General features: G+C 42.6%; 2 protein-coding genes across 2 annotated transcripts; one reads left to right on the top strand and one right to left on the bottom strand.

The window, feature by feature from the left end:
- Window positions 1–1421: 1421 nt before the first annotated feature.
- Window positions 1422–9230, bottom strand: rdh12 (retinol dehydrogenase 12). The gene is made up of 7 exons (XM_017718256.2): window positions 9038–9230; window positions 7342–7460; window positions 5751–5906; window positions 4908–5012; window positions 4281–4490; window positions 3598–3787; window positions 1422–2957 (listed from the first exon to the last, which is right to left on the bottom strand). Exons 1-7 carry the CDS (start codon window positions 9118–9120, stop codon window positions 2855–2857), a joined length of 966 nt encoding a protein of 321 aa, XP_017573745.1. The 5' UTR covers window positions 9121–9230; the 3' UTR covers window positions 1422–2854.
- A 489-nt stretch (window positions 9231–9719) lies between these two features.
- On the top strand, window positions 9720–22272 carry vti1b (vesicle transport through interaction with t-SNAREs 1B). The gene is made up of 6 exons (XM_017718231.2): window positions 9720–10207; window positions 13049–13107; window positions 16684–16875; window positions 18965–19138; window positions 21048–21109; window positions 22022–22272. Exons 1-6 carry the CDS (start codon window positions 10111–10113, stop codon window positions 22113–22115), a joined length of 678 nt encoding a protein of 225 aa, XP_017573720.1. The 5' UTR covers window positions 9720–10110; the 3' UTR covers window positions 22116–22272.
- Window positions 22273–23311: the final 1039 nt, after the last annotated feature.

Raw genomic sequence — 23311 nt, 5'->3', positions numbered from 1 at the left:
AAACAATAGTTTATTTCAATAGTTACGCCTTCTTGAGCCTCAATTCAGCGATATTGGTTTTTAAATCAATCATACAGAATTCCAAGCACCACAGAAGAGCTCGTCCCCACAGCTATGTTTAAGGCTGAGGCCATATTTTGAAAAAAAAAATGTTTTCTGCAATTTTAACTACAATAATCTCTACATGGCTATGAAACGTCATTAAAATGACAAAGAAAACAAATGGCAAATAAATATTATATAATATGTAATGAAAGTTGTGGTCCCCAGCAGTCGTGTCACTGGTGTTATCGCATAACAAAAGATCCCTTATTTTGAAATAAAAGTCACTCTGATGACGTCACTCGACTTCCTTTGACCTGTTTTCTGAGGATCTATGAAGAAAAGCTCATGGTGAGTCCACTGCGACTCTCAGTTCTCAGAGATCTTCTCATTCAGCTCATGATCTCATATGAAGCTTCTAGCTGACGTTACTGGTGTGACCGACTTTATTCTGAGGTCAGTGTAAAAAAATAGAAACACAAATGGATTAAATTCCATATTTTAGTGGACGTTCCCTGATGGACAGCGTGTGGTTTGATGTTCTGTAAAATGCATTGATCATTAAAAACGTCTCTGGTGTTTCCTTCATTATGTGTTACACCCATGATGATCAGTAACAACAGTGACTCCTATGGAGAGACAGGAAAGTGGACGTTTCTGTAGAAGGACCCTTCCATAGTTTTGCACTGGAGCTACAAAGTAATGAAAGCTTATGTCCCACCAGTTGGCCCAAATCTCCACACACTCGCTTCAAGCCATGTGGAGTTGTTTAGTAAGACTTACAGGCCATAGCCATGTTAGCAGTTAGCAGTACGTCAGATAGCATGGTGCTAACTGCTAACATGGTGCCTAAATCACTCAAACTGGATGTTTCCTCTTTTTCGACCGTTCTCTGTAAACCCTAGAGATGGTTGTGCGTGAAAATCCCAGCAGATCAGCAGTTTCTGAAATACTCAGACCAGCCCGTCTGGCACCAACAACCACGCCACGTTCAAAGCCCCTTAAATCCCCTTTCTTCCCCGTTCTGATGCTCGGCCTGCACTTCAGCAGGTTGTCTTGACCACCTCTACATGCTAAATGCATCGAGTTGTGGCCGTGTGATTGGCTGATTAGCTATTTGTGTTCACAAGCAACTGAACAAGCAACTGTACCTAATAAAGTGGCAGGTGAGTAAGCTTCCATTACTTGTTAGCTACATTAGCCTCACAGCTGCAGTGCAGAACTAAAGAGGCAAACTTAAAGCACCAAGAGTGTCTCGGCTGATCAACTATAATATTTGGTGTTTTTGCTGTTCTGCCAGACCTTTAAGTCTGCACAAGTGTAGCTTTACCTGTTCTCACCGCGTCTCCTTTTTGTATAAAAACTCAGGAATCCCAACGTTTTTCGCACAATATATATATTCAAATCTTGGTCTCTCTGGTCATGAATGTAACAAGAGTAAAAAGGCATGTTCACTGTATAAAAACCTCAGCACAGTTCTAGGCAGCTGCAGTGTGGAGGTGATGAAATGGGAACGACTCAAAGCCACATTCAAACTCCAGATGGACAAACAAAGTGTCAAATAAATATAACTCAAAATACAGCGGTCCACAAACCGGACAAAGCCAGGAGCCTGAGTGTAGTTTCTGAACTCTGTTCAGCCTCAAAGTGGCGGGCAGTGCTCGGCAGCAGGTTCACAGACACGAGGCATTTGGCAAATGGTAGAACGGGATGGGTGAATGAGTGTGACTGAAGTCTAAAGTCCTATTTGAGCTGGATTAGTCTCACTTAGGGAAGTCCAATTAGGCCCAATCCCATTTCACCCCTTAGCCCTCCGTTTTGCACCTTCACGACTAGGGGTGGGGTGTGCAGATTTTTTTTGAGGGGTAGGCGAAGTGTTAAGGCTCCATGGTCCTCCAAGGGAGGTTTTTCAGAGGCTCAGTCTGAATGTGTTAGGGGGAAAAAGGTGGATGGCTGCGCAAGAGACCAAAGATACCTACACAACTATTTTCTCCTATAAAAAATCGTGGTATCCACCGTATTGTCTCAGTTTAATGTTGTTTCAATGCCTTATGGCCCTTTTCTTCATAACAAGCATAAAAAATCACCAGTAGTATGCTGACATCTAGGTAGCGAGCTAGCTAAATTTTCCGTTCCACCTTAAATGGCGCAGCAGAAGAATTAGGGGTTGGCGAGAATAAATAATTGCCCCCCTCTTTGAAGGCTTATGATTCCCTAAATGTAACTAAAGCCCAGCAGTGAGGAGCTGAACTTTCCCTTCCTCTGCTGTCACTGCAGACGGGTAGTAGCCCAAGGGTCCCATTTCGTAGAGGAAGATTTCAGCCACTACCCCTTGTAACTTCCAAGGGGCAAGGTGACACTCAGGGTAGAGGTAATAAGGAATGGGATTGGGCTTTAATCGTCCCCCCCACCCACATCTTTCATTCCAGTGACTGTCTTCAGTAACAACACTCCTTAGCACTTTGATGGAAACAGGTCGTCATATGTGATGTGTTCATGGTTGTGATGTCATCTGAATATTGTTTTTGCAGCTTAGCTTCCATCCAAAAGTATATAGACAGCCCTTTAAATAAGTGAATTCAGCTCTTTTTTTGGTGCACCCTCTGGTAATTTGTGGAAACAGCAAAGATACCTCATCTCGAACCAGTCGGCCAGTCAAACCCTGACAGTTTATATTACGTAAACTAATCCAGCTCCAATAGGGCTTTAGATGAGATTATGAAGGCGGGAGTTTTAACAAACGTCTGATAAAATGAGGTACATGTGTGTTGATGTGGCTCAGACAGAGCGAGGGGAAGATTGGGGTACGATTTCAGTCCCATTCGATGCCCAGCAGTTCGCAGCTGACGTCCCACAGTTTCCGAGCGGTTTCATCACAGCGGCCCTGAGGAGCGATGGAGGCTGGAGCGCAGTCACTGAGAGAAAGACAGACAGAGAGACAGAGATTTTTAAACAAAACTTGCAAAATTGGCATTTTTAATAAATGGCTTGGTAATAAAATCTAATTTATGTAACTGGGGGAAACAAACATTTTGCTTAGGGCAGTTATGGACATACACTGGTGATGAACATGATTTGGAAAGCCTCTGAAAGGATGGAAGCTTCAAAGCATCACTGTTGAGCAATATAAAAATAAACACTAATTATTTAGATCAGATCTGCAAGCACATTTTTGTGGCTGCTAAATAAGTACACACAGGGTCACTGATGTGAAGCACTGCTCTTAGGAAGCATCAAAAGATAGTTGACTGCTAATGGTGCCCCCTTGTGGAGAAAACCACTATGCTAAACATGAGTGAGTGAACATTTTTCAGGCTTGGATACATTTTTGAGTGTGTGTGTGTTTTGTAATTGGCTGTTTAACTGAATATTTAAGTTACTCCTGCAGAACCTCACATCACAATAACGATAAAAATATTTATCATGCAGCAGTGAGTAATATTTGAAAATTCGGTTTTATTTATTTTGGTAATTTCTTTTTGTTACAATTTATTACAATCAATTTAAATTAGTAATTAAAATGTAAAAAAGGCCTGTTCCTAAACACTGTCCAACCTGAAGTGTTTGCCTGAGATGGAGTGCAGCTCCTCAGCCACGGCGCAGTAGATGGAGGTCTGCGCTCCCTCCCGTGGTGTTTTCAGGAACATGGAGAACAGTGTGAACAGCAGGGACATCACTGTGGAGTGACGAACCAGCTCGGACCTCACTGTGCCCGGGTGCAGAGTGTTCACGGTCACATTCGAACCTGACGGGTCAAAAAAGTCACAGTAATTGAGGTCAGTGACAGAAAAGTGAAGGCAGCCAGGTGATGCTCAACACTGAGGATACATAGAGCTGATCTGATGTGGTTACTCACATTGGGTTCTTTACTGTTTTAAATAAATCAATATGAGGTCATTAATCTATTACATACAGAAAGTGCAGCAATCTTCAATACAAACGAAATGCACGTTGTTAAATATTTAATATTAATAATCAGAAACTCCTCCCTTGTAGTGCCACCTTGCTGGTGTACAGTTACAGGACTGTAGCTCCTCTGTTGATGTACCCCTTGATAGCGATCCTCATGCCCTTCAACAGGTGTCAGTGCTGGTGATGTGTCAGAAACTGACCACTGATGAAGGGGAAGTCCAGCAGCAGATGGGCTACAGACACTAATTGTACACCAACGCAGTGGACGTATTAGGCATGTGGAGCTGGACTGTAGTTAGACTTTTCTCCTCAGGTCATTTCTGCACCTGTTAGCCTGTGAGACAGTTCCCTGGTGAAGAGCACGTTGGCCAGTTTGCTCTGGCAGTAGGCCAGCCCACTGTTGTAGCTGCCCTGGCTGTGCAGGTCGTGGAAGCGGATCCAGCCGAAATAATGCGCCAGAGAAGAAACCACCACCACCCGCGCCGGTGCGCTGCGCTTCAGCAGACCAATCAGCAGGTAGGTCAGTAGGAAGTGACCTTAGATGGAGGGAAGTTTGCAGTGATGAGTTAGGACTTAATCAGGGACCAGCTTGGAAAATGGAAGATTTCAGCAGAAACACACGGGATAAGTAAAAATCCATATTTTTAAAAATGTCCTATAATTTCTATTATAGGAAATATAATATTTTCCCCCAAACTAAAGCATACTAGGAACATTTGTGTGGGATTATGGATCAGAATATCAGCATGATTCATTCTTACATGCTCATTTTTATTCATATTTTTTATGATAAATATGTTTTGTAAACATTTCTTATTTAAAAAAAAAAGAGCAAGATTAGTTTTTCTTTATGTGAACCTTTTAACTTCATTCAATATAATTTCAACACCTTTTAAAGGACAAAGAGGCACAATTTCAAAACAGTCTCTGAAATTTTCAAAATTTGAGCTTACCAAGATGATTGACGCCCAGATGCATCTCAAAGCCATCTGCTGTTTTCATGTAAGGGCACATCATCACCCCTGCGTTATTAATCAGGATGTGGAGGTGATTGACCTCTGTGTGAAAGAGAGATGGTGAGACGGGATTATAAACAGCACAACACAAATGAGTCCAGATTAGACCTGGGGCCAAATGAAAAAGTCCATTGCGAGGTTTGAGTGCTGAAGAGTGCTGACATTACAACAGGTGAGTAAACACTGTGGCCTTTGGCTTTATTCCCAAAGAAAAACGGCTCTAACCAACTTTTATTTTTTATATATATATATATATATATATATATATATATATATATACACACACACACACACGTTTCCACAAGGTTGAGCCATCAGCACTCAAATGTCTTTATGTATCATTTAAACAGAAGAAACAGTCATGAACCCACACCAGCAGGAGCTCACAAGCTCACATATACAAATGAGAGGTGAAACTTTTTTTTACCAAAAGATGTTGAGTAATATTAATTAATATCTGACTTCATTAAATATTTTCATTAATGTAGTTTGTAATAAAAAAAACAAGCTGAATATAGAATAGAAATGTAAGTCTAAGCTACAGGAGATGGTGGGGCAAAAGAATCTGTAATTCCGATTTGTTAACAAGAAAATATTTTGCTAATTATCTTAAGCTATCGCCCAGGCCTTTGGCGGCCCAGGCCTTTGGCTGGGCAGTGTAGCTACTGCTGCTGATCAGGTGCTTCTACACTGATGTTTTCTCATTAGAGATGAATTATGAATGATTAAGCAGGTTTCTGGTCAGTGAATGCAGATGTGTAGACTGCATCGTAAGAGTACCTCTGAGGAACCTCTGAGCGAAGGCTCGGATGGAGCAGGTGTCGGCCAGATCCAGCTCCCGAACCTCCACCTGAGCCCCGCCCACCCGCCTGCGTATCTCCGCCGCCGTTTCCTCACCTTTCTCTATGTCCCGACAGGCCAGGATCACCCGCGCACCTGCACAGACACACACTGCATCTACACCTCAACAGTCTCCAGTACTCGTCTCTGTTTACACCAGCCAGAGTTTCATGATTAACACGAACAGAACACGCAGTTTAAGGAGGGGTTACTTTTGTAGACAGGTGCCTTTTTTGCATTATTTTTGATGGGAGAGACGTGTTTTGTGCGGCGCTTCAGGCACATGGAGTCGATCATGAGCGTCTTTCTGTGTTGACCACTCAGATCAAAGGTCAGGCGGGCCTTCAGGATTAGTGATTGCAGTCCTTTAACTTATAATGTAATCCAAAAAAAAAAAAGCTGCTTTTTAAGTTTAGCTTGTTTCTGATAACAGTGCTGCATAGGCTAGTTAACAGTAGGTGGCCTCTTAAACTCCTCGGGACCACCGGTGGGTCCAAACCGCGCCTGGTCATGTTCTTCATAACGTTCATATTCCATAAGCTCCATTCAGAAGCTGGGCGTCGTGTGAGGCTGTAGCTCTTCTCTCCAGTCTAATAGACGGTGACGTCATTTTAAACCCTTATAATAAAAGAAGCTGAACTTTGTTTTTCTACTGAAAGTCGACCCGTTTTTCCCCCAAATCTGGGCTCTAAACTATAAACAGACGGCGTCTCTTCAGTGATCTGCTCTGGAAACATCACTTTTAGAAAACAACACAAAGAGCGGCGCAGATTTTTGGCTTTCAGCAGTAAATTGTGAGCATGTAGTGATATGTGAAGATCATAAAACACATGTTCTGTTAATCTGAGGGGCTTTTATAAAAAATTAAATAAAAATTGATATTTATTTCATGCAGTTACTGAATAATTTGGCTTACGATTTGGTCACGTAAATTCAGATGGACAAACCAAATTTAAGCCCTGGAGAATAAGAGGTTAAACTTTTTTGTCTGGACATTTTGAAGCAGCCAAACCCAGATTCTTTTTGAGAACTGAGGCGCCTCTTTTGTGTTGTTTTCAATAGAGAGATGTTTTTGTGTTGAGCACTCCAGGCTCCCTGAACTGTGCTGACCCATCAGATCAAAAGGAAGGTGGGCTTTGATTTAACCCGTGATTTCATGGGTTAAAAATGATCACGACATCAACAAAAAGCAGCTTCCAACTTAATGGTAAGGTGAGTGAATTTTCTCCTTACATGCATCAAAACATTAGCTAGCTAGAACAGCTTACTGAGCGGTTACGGCGGTACTGTTGCTTGGTAACAGGCTGGTGCAGAACCTAAAGCAGCATTAAAAACACAGTTTGAACTCCCAAGGTAAATAAAGACAGTGCCGTGTGCTTCTGAAGGCAGAAAAAGGCAGAAAGAACCCTTTCTAATAATATTATACTCGCATGGAGGTGTTACGTTTAGATTAGATTAGGTTAAATGAGCCGTTCAGATTAAGCAAAAGTCTTTTTGTAGAGTGGAGCGTTTGTCTGAAGCTCTCTCTCACCCCGCGAGGCCAGATCCAGTGCCGTCTCTCTACCAATCCCACAGTTCGCCCCTGTGATCAGCGCCGTCTTCCCGTCCAAACGCGCCGTGGAAAGACACACTCCTCCTGCCGCATACTTCCTACAGATACACAGAGGTTTAGCACAAAATATTGTTTCATTATTCCTTTCTTATTAAGTATTTTCTCATAATAACAAACTATAAAGAACAAGCTTCAGTGCTTGGACCCCTAATTTCATTCATACCAATCGTTCAATAGATCACTTGCTCATGTTTAGCAGTCTGAAGTTTCTCCACAAGGGGGAGCTATTAGCACTCAACTCTCTGTGGTGTGGATCACTTTAAAGAGAAGAAACAGTCACAGGTGAAAGTTATTTTTTACCAAAAGATGTGGAGTTATATTATTTAATATTCAGCTTAATTAATGTTTCCATTTATTTAGCTAATAGTTTAGAAAAGTTCATAGAACAGAAAAGTACACTGAGGCCACAGCAGACCGCGCGGCAGAATAGTCAATAATTCCGATCTGTTGACGAGGAAATATCATGCTCGTTATTTTAAGATGTTGCCCAGGCCTATAGGTGTCCCTAGACTTTTGATGAGCAGTGAAGCGGCTGCTATTCATTTATTATTTATTTATTTCATTCTAAATTATTAATATTACATATATAGAACCATAGAAATACATTCTCCATCAGCCTGAAGAACCATTTCACCATGCAAGATCCTCTGTACGTCTCATATTTCTAAACAGAACCTGTCCCTTTACCGAAGAACCCTAGAAGAGCAATTCTGAGTGTAGAGGACACAAATTATATATATACATATACATTATATACACATTATATATACATTTTATATATATATATATATATATGTGTATGTATGTATATGTATGTATGTGTGTGTATATATATATATATATAAAATTTTAAGCACACAAAAATGAGTCAGAATTTTGTCTCCATAACTGAAAATCTACAGAAAGACAGTCGTTATTTTGAGATACCAAAGTCAATACTTGCACGTACTAAGTAGTTATTTCGAGATACTAAGTCGAAATTTCGAGGTCTGCCTCTGAACACCATCTGCCTCCAGATGGTACGACCCGCGTGTAATTACCATACGCAATCGTGTTCAACCAATGACGCTGCGCCTACGCCTTGCATACGTAATTAACCCCGCCCTCGGATAGATCCTATTGGTCGCTTCTCTAAACTGATCATATTCAGCGGGGGCGGTTACTAATAGTGGACATGCACCATTCAGCTATACGAGCTCCACTGAGCACAAACCAGAGCGTGAAATAACTGTAAAAGCACAATAAGGCATTGAATCTGTGAGATTAATAGTTATAGTCTTATTCATTTTCCCCAATGAGCGCGTCTAATCCAGGTCCGTGTCAGTGTGTCTGTCTATGCTTCAGTGACTGCACTGCACATCAGTGATTAGGAGCTATTAGTCTCACCGTTTCTGGAGTAAACACCACAAATCTATGGCCAGTCGTGCTCAAATCCCGCTTTAAACCACATTATCCACGCAGAAAGCCCAGAGGTCATGACGAGGCTGAAGTTGGCTGCCTGTTCTTGTTCGAATTCCCCCGTTCCACCTTAAATGGAGGCGCCAGAATGTAACCGCTGCTCCATTTAAGGTGGAACGGGAAAATTCTGACTTCAGCTTACACACACAGCGCCTACCTGATGTGGGACGACAGCAGTCTCAGTATTAGAGCCACGACTCCAGACAGTGCCATCACTACGGCGAGCATCGTCATCATCATCAGGAAGAGTAAACACCGGGAATATTCCAGGTCAGTGGAAAAACCGAGGCTGCCTTAAAAGGAGCGGCCGCTGCTGATGTGAATATATGGAGCTCTTTAGCTTCGGTAACTCTCTCTCTCTCTCTCTCTCTCTCTCTCTCTCTCTCTCTCTCTCTCTCTCTCTCTCTCTCTCTCTCTCAAGCCGCTGTGAATCATGGGATTGTAGTTTTTGTTCATCCACAGATCGCTCAATTAGCGCCTACAAAAAAAAATCCATTCAGTTTTATGCATTTGATTTATGAACTGTTGATTATCACATTTTAATCATGTTGAATTGTCTTTGAATACTTCCTTAGTTTGCATATGTATGAAAAGGTGCTATATAAATAAACCTGCCAACTTGCAAAATGTGTTTATCAGAATGTGTGGATTTTTTAATGTAATTTCCATTCTGGAATACATTTTGGAATTAGTACATAAAGTGTTACTTTTGGGCATTGGTTCAGAAACAGTGATGTTTTGAATAAAACTAGAACAACTTGGCCATATTTTCAGCAACTTGCCAGGCGAACAGTTCATTTTTTGCGCACTCGGAATCATCACAAACTACATAAACCAGAATGCATTGCGACGTGAAGGACGCCGAGCGTTGCCTGAGAGCTTGTGTCGCCACGGTTCTGGTTAAATCGGGTGCTTTGGCGTGTCGACACGTTTAAAGAAGCGCTGTGAAGCTTTGTGTGTATATAAATCTTTAACAATACCGAAGGGGTGTAGAAAGCGTCGTGCGACTGAAGTTTATCTTTCATGGCTTGAGTTTTGGCCACCAAGCATCACGAGGGCCGCCGGAGGAGGAAGGGTTGTGTTGCTGTAGCGATCCTGTCGCAGCAGAATCGCAACCTCGTCGTTATTCTGGTGTTTTTATCTGAAAAACGGCCTTTCTGGAGGTTTTGGTTCCTCAGTCTGGGACGCGTTTCTCGGTGAAAGTAGCTGCCGATCAGGAAAGCTGACGGGATGTCGTCGGAGGAGTTTGAGAAACTTCACGAGATGTTTAAATCATTACACGATGAACTGAAGCTGATTCCCGATCGGGTGGTTCGGTGTCATGGAGGTAATATTAGATATTAGATATTAGATTAGCATTTAATCGCTTATAAACTCAGTGCACGGTAGTGAACAGGGGTGTACAGAGAGCTCGAGGAGACATGGTCATTGTTTTTAATAAGGCGAGGTCACGAGTTGACTTTCTCCCCACTCTGTGCTTCGGTGTGTTAATTCGCTGCCCCGCTGATGACATCCTGTATAAGTAAAAACATAATGGGAACGAGATAATTAAGTCGTGGTCACGCCTTAGTAAAGCTTGGGGACGAGATCCTAATGCGTGGCCATGACTTGGAAAGGCGCGATCTCGTTCCCACGCCTTACTAAGTCATGGCCATGCATTAGGATCTCGTTCCCACGCGTTAAAAAGGCGTGGCCACACGTTATTTTTGTTTATACAGGATGTCACCGGCGGGGCTCCGTAGTAATTCGTGTACTCAGTGTATAAATTGTGGGGTTGATGTTGTGCTTTCCTGTGCTCACTAGATCAATTCATAGTCACAGTATAGTAACTCGTGTACTAGATGTCGTAACTTGTGGCCTCAATATGTTCATTTGTGACCGTGCCTAATAACGTTTACTGGTCACCCGGCAGTCAAAATGATTTGCTCGCGTATTTGTTTGTTGTTTATTTCTTTATCTGTGTGTTTGTTTACTCGTCTGTTTACACAAAGCAGGTAAATCGCAACCACAAGATGCCGCACAGTTCATTAAGCAGAATTCCTTCAGTATTCCGAACCCGCTGGGATCATCACGTGAGGCTGTGGTGGCAAAATGTGTGGCGAAGAAAAATCCCACCGCTGTAGGCGACGTGTGGGAAGCAGCTCCTTTCAAATCGTTCGGAAGAGCTTTAGGAAAATGTGACCAAGCAGTTTGAGGTGGTTCTTCACGGGTTCTTTAGCAAAGGCAGTGCTTCTGTTTGAAGCCTTGGGTTCTCTATAGAACAATTTCATGCCTAAACGGTTCTTTAGACTGACAGAGAACGTGTTGTATAAGAAAACAGATCTCCACAGCAACCTAAAGGTTCTTCTGTTGTAACAGGCTTGACATTGTAACCATGGAGGAACCGTTTTTGGTGCTATGCAGACCCACTTTCAAAAATGTTCCGTAATAGAACCATATGAATCACATTCTTCATCAGTTTGAAAAACCATTTCACCAGGCAAAGAACTATGCTTTATATGGTTCTGTATAGAACCTTTTTGAAAACGGTTCTGTATAGCGCCAAAAAGGGTTCTTCTGTAGTTACAGTGTCAAGCATGTAACAATAGAAGAACCCTGGTTTGTTGCTATATAGAACCGTTTTCATATACAGCACGTGCTCCATCAATCTGAGGAACCGTTTCACCATGAATAGAACCATTTAAGCGTTGATTTGTTCTATATAGAGCTCATCGTTCTAAACAGAACCAGTGCCTTTACTATAGAACCCTGGAAGAACCATCTTTAAGTGTAGATTAGCTACAAAATGCTGATAAACAGACGCCGTCGTACTTTGAGACGTCTTCTTGTTGCTCGATATGCATCTTGATTAGTTGCGGCGAAGCCTGTAAATAAATACGGTCAAAAACTTCAGCGTTTCACAATTAAACAGCACTAATTATGATTTCTTTGTAGTGTAACGTGCAGTTTGGTCTTTGTTCTTTAATTCGCTGATATAGAAAAGCAGGTTTAGTGACCCTCATTAGTCCCACAACAGGGAAATTTCACCTCCGCATTAAACCCATCCGTGCAGTGAAACGCCACACACACTAGGGGGCAGTGAGCACACTGGCCCGGAGCGGTGGGCAGCCCCCCACACCGCCCAGGGAGCAGTTGGGGGTTAGGTGTCTTGCTCAAGGGCACCTCAGTCACGTGCTGTCGTCTCTGGGGCTCGAACCGGCGACCTTCTGGTCACGGGGCCGGTTCCCTGACCTCCAGCCCACGACTGCCCCCGTATTGTGCTGCAGGTTATGATGATAACGATACATGTCGTCATCTCACACCTTTCGTCATATTTTTAAAAAACGATTTAAAGCTGATCTGCCCAAAGTTGGCCCATTGATTTAGCCCGCCAGGAGGTTACGGTGAATCATGCTATATTTCCCTATTCAGTTCTCATTTTCTGTCCTACATCGTAATTAGAACATAAACAGAGACCCCTCCCACCCCCGCCGTGGACTGTTCTCTCTGCTGACCTCTGGAAGGAGATTCCGAAGCAGAACAGCTTCTTCCCACACGCCGGAATACGGCTGGACTCTAAATAAAACGCTGCTCCAGTTCTTTATTTGATTACTTCATACACGGGAGCTCCAGTGCAGTACACTCTTGTTTATGTACTTATTTAAAATGATTTATCTGTTGATATGCATCCCGCTGCTGTCGGAAGAAAACCTCGTATCTCCAAAACGGTCACTTTACAGGAGAAGGAAAAAACATAACTTGCTTTTAATGGAAGTCAATGGAACCAGAATTTTTGGTTTTCTGCACTGAATCTTTTAAGGAATCCTGTAGTAAATTCACACAGCAGCTGTAAAGTCCTGTAGGACGTATCGTATTATTTTAGGCCAGAAGATCCAAAAAGAGAATAACAGAATCCTAGCAAAGTCCAGTTTTAATGCTGGTAGATGCTGGACGTACTAAGAAGACCAGTTTGAAGTAGCAGCTCTCTTTGGGTTTAGACTACCTTAACCACCTCAGCTCAGTCATATAGGAGCCTGAGCCTTCAGACGGCTGAGCGGGTTTATTTGTTTCATTGAACAGGCCTCAGCTCTAGTTAAAGTTTTAGCGTTTTATTCTGTATTCTGATGGTTTTCATGGTGTAAAACACTGAGTTTGGATTATTGAAGTATATAATGTTTTTTTTCTTTAGAGGAGAAGAAGAAGCTGGTGAGAGTGTTTGATGAACGCCTTGGAGAGGCAGAGGAAGTGGTAAGTGAGCTAAATTAACAGAAGATTGAGTAGTTATTTACACCGATCAGGCATAATGCTGTGACCACCTTCAGCAGCACTGCTGTGTCTGATCCACTCAGATCAGCGCAACACACACTAACACACCACCATGGGGTCCATGGGGGGTCCTGACCACTGAAGAACAGGGTAACAGAGTATCAGAGAAACAGATGGACTACAGTCTGTAACTGTAGAACTACAGAGAGCAGCTATACAGTAAGTGGAGCTGATAAAGTGGACAGTGAGCGCAGCGAGGAGGTGGTCATGATGTTACGCCTGATCAGTGTATATTGTGTAATTTTACTGGCTTGTTATGATGCCATCATGTTAAAGAGGCTCTGTCATACATGTATGTAGTTTCCATACTGGGGAGCGAATGGTCATTGTGTCCAGTGGTCTTACTATACTACATTTTATACAACACTTAGTTCCGGCCACGCGAGCTGATTGGTTGAGAGGCGTCTAACTGTGCTGTTATTTCACCATAACATCACAGGTTACTGTATCACAAGCACTGTATCACTCTGCTGAGACGCTGTTGCTAAGCAACGACTCTGACAGCTGTAGGAGACGCTCGAGCCATTTGAACGATTTTACCTCTTACTTTGCCACAAACAGAAAACGGACACTGTTAAGATCACATCTGACCGACAGCCGATTTGGTCCGACTCTGAAGACGAGACGACGCTAAATTCCCAAACTGTCGTCACCGCTGAGCAGCTTTTCAGTCGGCAGCTGTGACAGAAGAACAGCTGAACAACCTGGAATCAGCCAGAAATGAACCCAACACCATTCGCCAAACTAAACGGGCTGTAAGAAGCTTTACAGACCGGCTGGAACAAAACAACATTAATACTGATCTGGAGAAACTGACCAAACTGAGCTGAACCTGATATTGGGTCAGTTTTATGGCTCAGTCTGAACTTCAGAAGGCGGGGCTTACAGCAGACTGTGCAGCGATTGGGCGGAGCTCGTTATTCTGACGTAGCAACAAGCTGCTCGTTAAGGAGCTATAATTAGGAGGAAGGAACTGAACATTAAAACATATTAAAGCCGCGTTCACGGCCAGTTTATTCATTTCTTACTGTATTTATTTAACTGTTGTCGCCCTCTCGGGTTCTACTGCTTAAACATACTGCATCAACTAAATGAACCTCTTTTAGTGGTAGTGTGATGGGCTGGGGCTGTTTTGCTGCTTCAGGACCTGGAAGACTTGCTGTGGTAAATGGAACCATGAATTCTGCTGTCAACCAAAAAATCCTGAAGGAGAACGTCCGGCCGTCTGTTTGTGACCTCAAGCTGAAGCGCGTTTGGGTTCTGCAGCAGGACAATGATCCAAAACACACCAGCAAGTCCACCTCTGAATGGCTTAAGAAAAACAAAATTACGACTTTGGAGTGGCCTGGTCAAAGTCCTGACCTGAATCCGATTGAGATGCTGTGGGATGACCTTACAAAGGCGGTTCATGCTCGGAAACCCTCCAGTGTGGCTGAATTACGACAGTTCTGCAAAGATGAGTGGGCCAGAATTCCTCCCCAGCGCTGTAAAAGACTCCTTACCGGTTATCGCCAACGCTTGATTGCAGTTGTTGCTGCTAAGGGTGGCACACGGCTTTGGGTTTGGGTTTCTTTTTCCCTTAATAATAAAGACCTTCATTTATAAACTGCATTTTGTGTTTACTTGTGTTATTTTTGTCTAATATTTAAATTTGTTTGGTGATCTGAAACATTTAAGTGTAACAAACATGCAAAAGAGTAAGAAATCAGGAAAGGGCAAAAACCTTTTCACCCCTCTCTATGCACTATATACACTAGCACTGCACTATTCCAATGTACAGTAATAAATTCTGAAATAAAACTCTGAAATTGCTGCTGTTCACATTCTGTATGTGCAGTTAGTCTGAGGGAGATGATAAATGAGATGCAGGTTCTCAGGGACAGGACACATATATCTGGATATAGAATATTCCAGATTGTACAGGATATGGATAGAAGATGCACAAGATGTCAGTCTATATGTGTGAGTACAGATTTGCTAGATTGAAGGTGCAGAGGATCAGAGTGAGTCTGATGAGGTGTGGATTGTCCATGGAGATCATCATGTCTCAGAGGTGCAGTGACAGGCCTACAGACCAATACACCAGCACTACTGGCTGTTCAGCAGCCTGACGGCCCGGGGGAAGAAACCGTCTCGGAACCGGCGGGTTCTGGACTTTATGCTTCTGTACCTCCTCCTGCTCAGCATATCCACAGATACATCATAAAATATCGTCAGATATCGTCACAACAGTTCATATATAATTGCATCTCTGTATTACAGGGTAAAAACAGGTTGGTAACAACCTCAGACGGTTGTTTGAGTTGGTCATTTATTGTAAAAGATCTACCCTTGAAAATCCCACTCTAAACACCAGGGGGCACTAAAGGTTCACGAACCTGCTGATCTGCACTCGGGGCTCTTTAATTGAAAGCTGGCCCTGTTTTCTCTGTTTTTAGACTTATATAATTCACTGCTGCTTTAATGGTTTAGAAGGAAGAGTCGCAGTTATAGTGGAGCTTTTAGAGAAGCTACACTGAACCAGAGTTTGAGTATTAAACGTTTAACGCAACACCTCGCTTTTCAAAATTTTAGCGTAACTGATCGTGTTGAATTGCTATAAGCTCACATATTACATCGGAAGCCGTTTTTGTTGTTAATCTAAAACTGACAGAGGGGAGAAAAGCCAAAGGCCACTGCTTTCCTCTCCTTGTTTCAACCACCTGTGTTTAACAAAAGGAAATTACACCAGTTTTTTTTGTAATTCAGCCCTAAAGGTGACGAAGATATTCAGAGTGGTTTGATGTGAAATGGTTCATTATAGAGAAACCTACTGACTCACCAACACAAATCTAGACGCTTTATTTACCATCCAAAACCGGTGAATCTACACGTGTCTTCAGACTTATTATATATAATGTTGATCATAGTAAAAAAAGTGGAAAATATTTTAAAAATGCATTTTATTTAGGGGCTGTTTTACCTCGCAACGTTCTCCATGTAACCCTCTGATATGAATGGATTAAAAAAATACATTTTAGGCCAAAACCTTCTCAAAATGATCGTAAAACAGTGTCTTAAACGTTACGCACTTAGAAGCGCTAAACGCTTCGGACGTCTGGTTCCTATCACCACCACTGTGAACATTTCTGACTCAGTCAGTTTCCCTAGAACAGAGGATTTCACACCAAACCACTCTGAGTGACTCTGTTTACCTCTTAAACTTTTAATTATGCAGAAATTGTTTGGTGGATTTATCCTTTAATAGTAGTCTTGGAAAAGAAAACGTTCAAAACATTGTTTAGGCAAAAGCTGGTCATCATACCAAAAGCGCTTTGATGAACATGAAGCTGATTTTGAAGATAGACATACTCAGACCATTAGCGCAGCTGCTGATGATGACCTTTTCAGACGGCCGAGCAATTTGGGTCTCATGTTGGGCCAGTTTGGGTGTTCTGATGGTGGGAATATCTGTCGAGTGCTTCTTCAGACTCTCTGTTTTGTTGACTCCTCTCTCAGCTGCAGGGGATGGACCAGGAGCTGTTAGGGGCGCCGGCCTCCTTCAGGAACCCCATGTCCACTAAAATCAGGCTTTACCGCAGAGATCTGGCCAAACTGCAGCGAGACCTGCGCTCGGACACAGGCCTGGGCTTCTCCAGCCGGCCAGGAGACGGCAGACGCAGCGTCTATGGCTCACAGAATGAGCACAGTGTGAGTATACGTAGTCTCAGCCTCAGAGGCTCCCACCACAGAGCTACACAGACGGTCTGATGTTTACTGATGGTCTTAACTATGAGGATTTTGTCAGTGACGTTGTGTCCATACACCAGTTTTTACCAGTTCAGGCGCCCAATCAAATTGAGCTTTGTTGATTTTCTTAGTGAAATTAGGTGAACGCATCACACACAAGCTTAAATATGACAGTTTCTGCCAAGTTTCGCTCATAATTTCTATTTATTTGCTGAATTGAAATATTTGGGGAAAGACAAACAAAAGAAGGGCTATAACTTTTGCGCAGGTTATACTGAAATAAAATGTAGAGAAGAGCTAGAAGTAGCAAAACAAGATATTTTCAGGGAAAACCACGTTAGTCCAGTTGAACAGCAACAAAACGGCAGTTGGTTGTCCGGCGTTTCGCTCGTCAGTCAAATTGCCCCTTCCTGCCAGAGTAGGCGCTTCTTGGCCACACTGAGCGTTGAAACCTACTCCACCCTCTGATGATAGGTGGACGTCAAGCTTGTGAGACTAGAGTGCACATTCCTGAACCTTGGGTGTTGTTCAAGACTCCTCAAAAGTCAGATGAGCAGTGATCAGATGTGGTGGATCGGATTCAGGGAAAGATCTTCTGTGTCTTTGTTTTCTGGTGATACTTTGGCGTGTTTGAAGTTTTGCACTGGATCTGGGAGGCTGTTTTGTGTTGTGGGAAGTTTGAGGGATGAAGGATCACACTTAATGTTAAGCACAAGGAAAAAAGGGTGAATCCTTAACGCCAAAAAAGCAAAACATAATGAAAGACTAAATCAGGACAGGCAACGACATCATTCGTTCTACCACACACTTGGAAAGGGAGAGGCGAAGGAGGGGGAATCAGTTGGTCGCAAAATGCCAGTAAATCTCACACACTGCACCTTTAAGCACACAGTTAGCACAGTTCTAATGGTTGAGGCATAAACCTCCAGTGTTTGTGAGGTACCTGAGCCTCGTAGCTCCAGTGCAGAGCGAAAGCAGCAAACTTCAGACACACAACATGTCTTGGCTGATTGAAACCATCTTAAACTTGAACCAGCATGTTGGGTGCTATCATGAAGCTTAATGACCGGATATGACTGGACTATAACTCACTGTGGTGCTTTGGTTGTGCAAGCTGTTATGTTACCGGTACAGTGCTAGCTGGTTCTAACTGGTGTCAGACATCAGTCTTTTTCCTTATTTCAAGTGGTAAGGAGAGATTGGGCATTTCAAAAAGTGTTGGGGACAAAACTGGGCATTTGAAATAGTAATGGGGACAAAATTGTGGATTTTAAAAGTGGTGGGGACAGAACTAGGCTTTTAAAAAGTGGGATCAGGTCAAAAGTGGGCATTTTAAAATGTGGTAGGGACAAACATTAGTAGTTTAAAAAGCAGGGGGACAAAATTGGGCATTTGAAATAGCAGTGGGGACAAAAGCAGGCCTTTAAACAGTTGGTGGGGACAAAATTAGGCATTTCAAAAAGTGGTAGGGGAAAAATTGGGGATTTTAAAAGTGGTGGGGACAAAATTGGGCATTTTAAAAGTGGTGGGGACAGGACTGAACATTTACAAAGTAGTGAGGGGACAAACTTGGGTGTTTTAAAAAAAGTGGTGGGGACAAAGTTAGGTGTTTTAAAAGTGTGGGACAAACTTGGACATTTTTAAGAAGTGGTCAGGCCAAACTTGGACGTTTAAAAAAAAAAATGTCCGTTTGTCCTCCCCACTTAAAAAAAATAATAGTCCACGTTTGTCCTCACCACTTTTTAAAATGCCCACATTTGTCCCCACCGCTTTTTAGAATGTCCAAGTTTGTCCCCAAGTGGTAAGGACAAACTTGCACAGTATATTTTTAAGTTGTTGTGTGTCTGAAGTTGCTTCATGTCCGGTGTGTCGGTTGCGTGAGGTTTGCTGGTCATCTAGCCGAAGTTTCACTAGTTTTTGGGCTGTAAACTGAATATGACCTCGCTGAAGTGATGAAAGGCGAGAATGTGTAAGAGAGGACATAATTCACTAAACACTCTGTCGTCTTCAGCATGGAGGCTCTTCCTCACAGCTGCCTTTGTGTTTGCAGACTCAGCTGCAGGCCCAGCGAGCTTTACTAATCCAGGGCACGGAGTCTCTGAATAACGCCTCACAGAGCATCGAGCGCAGCCAGCGCGTCGCAGCCGAAACTGACCAGATCGGCACCGACATCATCGAGGAGCTGGGCGAGCAGAGAGAGCAGCTGGACCGAACCAGGGACAGGGTGAGAGATGACAACTACTGCTGCTACCACTATTAATAATAATAATCATTTCTGCTGACCTACTACAACAGGCATTTCTGCTCACTGACTCACTGACTGACTGACTGAGGCACTCTGTGTAGCCTGCCGTGTCTCAGACCAGCCAACAGTTAGCAGTGGGGGAGAGACACAAGGCAGGCCAGCTAGAGTTTTTACAGAAGAGTTTTTTTCTGGAGAAAAGACAAAAATGTCAAAAAAATAAAATGTTATTGCAACATTTTGGTGTTCTCTGTAGATTCTATCATGTGATTATTTTATTTGTTGAACATGTGATTTTGACGTGGTTTTTAGACGGAGGCGTGGCAAAAGGCTGGTTAGGAGGCTAGCTTCCTGTCATGCTCGTCGCTGTTTTCTTGCATAATCTTTTCCCCGGAAAACAGGATGAAAAAAGGACAGTCATGTTACCAACAAATGGATCTGTTGGCAAGTTTAGCTGAGTAATTGTGTGTGAGAAAAAGGTGTCAGTTTATGGGGAGCCTGGCCACTTATGCTTTCCCCTATTATATTAAAAAATGTCTTTTTAAAATGTCCAAGATTGTCCTCATCACTTTTTTAAAAATGTCCAAGTTTGTCCTCACCACTTTTTTTTTAACTGTCCAAGTTTGTCCCCATTACTTTTTAAAATGTCCAAGATTGTCCTCACCACTTTTTTTTTAACTGTCCAAGTTTGTCCTCATCACTTTTTTTAAAATGTCCAAGTTTGTCCTCACCACTTTTTTAAAATGTCCAAGTTTGTCCTCACCACTTTTTTTAACTGTCCAAGTTTTTCCTCATCACTTTTTTTAACTGTCCAAGTTTGTCCTCATCACTTTTTTTAAATGTCCAAGTTTGTCCTCACCACTTTTTAAGAATGTCCAAGTTTGTCCTCACCACTTTTTAAGAATGTCCAAGTTTGTCCTCACCACTTTTTAAGAATGTCCAAGTTTGTCCTCACCACTTTTTTAACTGTCCAAGTTTGTCCTCATCACTTTTTAAAAAATGTCCAAGTTTGTCCTCACCACTTTTTAAGAATGTCCAAGTTTGTCCTCACCACTTTTTAGAATGTCCAAGATTGTCCTCACCACTTTTTAAGAATATCCAAGTTTGTCCTCACCACTTTTTTAACTGTCCAAGTTTGTCCTCACCACTTTTTAAAAAATGTCCAAGTTTGTCCTCACCACTTTTTAAGAATGTCCAAGTTTGTCCTCACCACTTTTTAGAATGTCCAAGATTGTCCTCACCACTTTTTAAGAATGTCCAAGTTTGTCCTCACCACTTTTTTAACTGTCCAATTTTGTCCTCATCACTTTTTAAAAAATGTCCAAGTTTGTCCTCACCACTTTTTAAGAATGTCCAAGATTGTCCTCACCACTTTTTAAAATGCCCACATTTGTCCCCACCACTTTTTAAAACTGTCCAAGTTTGTCCTCACCACTTTCTAAAAATGCCCTCATATGAAAAACATGACTGCAAAACCGAGAGCGTCCACAAGCGAGTCCTCCATCAATGGGAGTAAATGGAGCTAAATGGCTAAAAACCAAAAGGTGAAATAGTTTCTAATCATTCGTCCAGAACTTTCCTTCAACTTTAGAAAGCAGAAGGATGTATGGAATACAGATTTATTATAGTCTTCATGGAATGCTGTTGACGCTTTGGTGAGAAATGCGATGCTGACGGCATTCCAGCAAAACTAGGCTTGTTTTTTATTTTGGAGGTGGTATTTGACCGACAGACGGACACTAAGGTGGATGTGTAGCTATAAAGCAGAGGAAAGAGCTGTTGGAGTAGCAGAGGTTGTGAGACACGAGCTAATCCGAGATTTGTGCTGACGGTGTCCCGGGACAGACAGGAAGATTCATCATTAATCTGCTTTCTCTCTCTGCTCTCTCAGCTGGTGAACACAGGAGAGAACCTGAGCCGCAGCAGGAAGATCCTGAGAGCCATGTCCCGACGGTGAGACGGAGCGCTGTATGAGGCAGCGAGACGCCATTATAATTTTTCCTTTTTAAAAGTTTTTATTTTAACCCCACTTCTCGTTTCCTCAGTGCACTCACGTATCCGTGTTATGTGACTAATATGTATCTGTCTTTTCTTTTTAATTAGAAGAAAAAAGAGTGTATTACTTTTAACTGTTAAAGCTCTTTATTTTAATCATTACTGGAATTTTGGAGGTGAGAGAGTCTCCTTTGGAAAATTATGGAAGCTGTAATAAAGGCGATGAGTGGAATAACAACGCTGGTTAAAAGCATGGTGTCGTATGTAGTTGTTGAGGATAAATATTGATAAATATGACTTTTTGTATCACTTATTGTTGCTGTTGGTACAAAACCTCAAGTCTCCTTTTTTGTCATTATTTATTTTTTTCTTCCCAATTTAGTATCCGGCTACACCCACTAGTTAGACCCCAACCCCCTCGACACGATAACATCAGCGCTCGGAGGGCAAAGGCTAAGAGAGGCTTCCTCCCAGACCCTAGGGGAGTGCCGGCCACGGAACGGCTGTAGCGCCACCAAGTCTTGACCTTGTGCTCTCCTGTTTGATGAGGCCAACACTTACGTGGTCGTGCCGCTTGGGAGTCGGTCATTTTTCACTTTTGTCATCATTTGAGATCGACCACTGGCCTTTATATTGTGTTCAAGTTTTATGGTGAATGCCCAGATAGAAATGATCCAAAATGACCATCAGCTTCCCCTGAAAGACGTATTTCCTCTTTCCCTCTGTGCTGAAGTTTGCGTTTTGGAGTTGGGAGTTGGTTTTGTTTCCAACAGCGAGTTTGTTTATTAACACGTTTTACAATACGCTCAATTCCACGGTATCCTGTATTACTCTGGTGTGTACGTGACTTCCTCTTTTCTTTCCCAACAGATTGATGACCAATAAGCTGCTGCTGGGCGTCATCATCATTATGGAGTTAGCCATACTGGGAGCTGTGGTCTACCTCAAATTCTTCAGACACTAGACGGCATGGGATAAACGCCTAACACTGAAATCTGCTCTCTCTCTCCCTCTTTCTATCTCGCTGTATAAATCTCTTCCCTCTCTCTGTCTCTGTTTCTCTCTCTCTCTCTTTTCTCTGTCTCTCTCTCTTTTTCTGTCTTTATCTCTCTCTATCTATATAAATCTCTTCCCTCTCTCTGCCTCTCTCTCTCTTCTCTCTCTCTTTTTCTGTCTTTATCTCTATCTGTATAAATCTCTTTCCTCTCTCTTTCTCTTCTCTCTCCCTCTTTCCCTCTGTGTCTCTCTCTTCTCTGTCTCTCTCTCTCTGTCTCTCTTCTCTCTGACTCTCTCTTTGGTCTTTCTCCATCTCTCTCTTCTCCATCTCTCTCTCTCTCTCTCTCTCTCTCCCTCTCTCTCTGAAAACGCAGGATGATGAGCGGTGAGACAGATCATCCAGCCTCTGACTCGTACAGTATAGCTGGCCCCTCTGTGGCCTGGGCTTGTGCTCTGTGATTGGGCAGTGAAAAGCCCCGTGATGCTGGACCACACGGAGGCGTGAAGGACTGAACAGCTGTTTTAAGCCTTTTCCTGCCTCCGTTGGTGTGATGGGGGCGTTTCTTTATCTTTGGTGCACTGATCTCTACAGACTCTGGATGAGTTTAAGCATGCTAGTTCTACTGTGATCTGTCCAGTCTGCCAGAGTGTTATCATTCATTTGGAAGAAGATCCATTTGCCGTGCCAATGCATGAACATTTGCACGCTCGTTTGATCTGGACAGACAGCAATAGTGAAGGAATGGATGTGGAGTAAATGGACTTGTCTTGACTTTTGTACCTGACTAATTTAATAGCTTAGCTAATGTGCCAATAGAACTGACCTTTCAGAAGTGATTTTAAACCTGAATTATTTAACAGAAGCTCTTTGTATTTACATCTCAAGGCAACGTGAATGTAGTATTAAAGGAGCCGGATTCTACATCCTTCTTGTATTTTAATGTTTGTCCTTCTAACTTCAGAGTAATGTGCCGTGCTAAATTGCTGTAGGCTCAATAAACAGATAAACATCACGGTACAAAGAGTCAGAGGCCATGATTAAAGATGATTTAAAGCTACAGAGAAAATAAGCCTCCTAACAACCACCTGGAAGACCTCGTCGACCCCAAACCTGCCCCCATTAGAGAAACAGCACTTACAGCTTTCGTCTCTGAGAGAGAGGAG

The sequence above is a fragment of the Pygocentrus nattereri genome, chromosome 5 (genome assembly GCF_015220715.1).
Source record: "Pygocentrus nattereri isolate fPygNat1 chromosome 5, fPygNat1.pri, whole genome shotgun sequence".
Taxonomy (NCBI): domain Eukaryota; kingdom Metazoa; phylum Chordata; class Actinopteri; order Characiformes; family Serrasalmidae; genus Pygocentrus; species Pygocentrus nattereri.
Note: the sequence above shows the minus strand (reverse complement) of the source record. Positions and strands in the feature narration are given on the sequence as shown.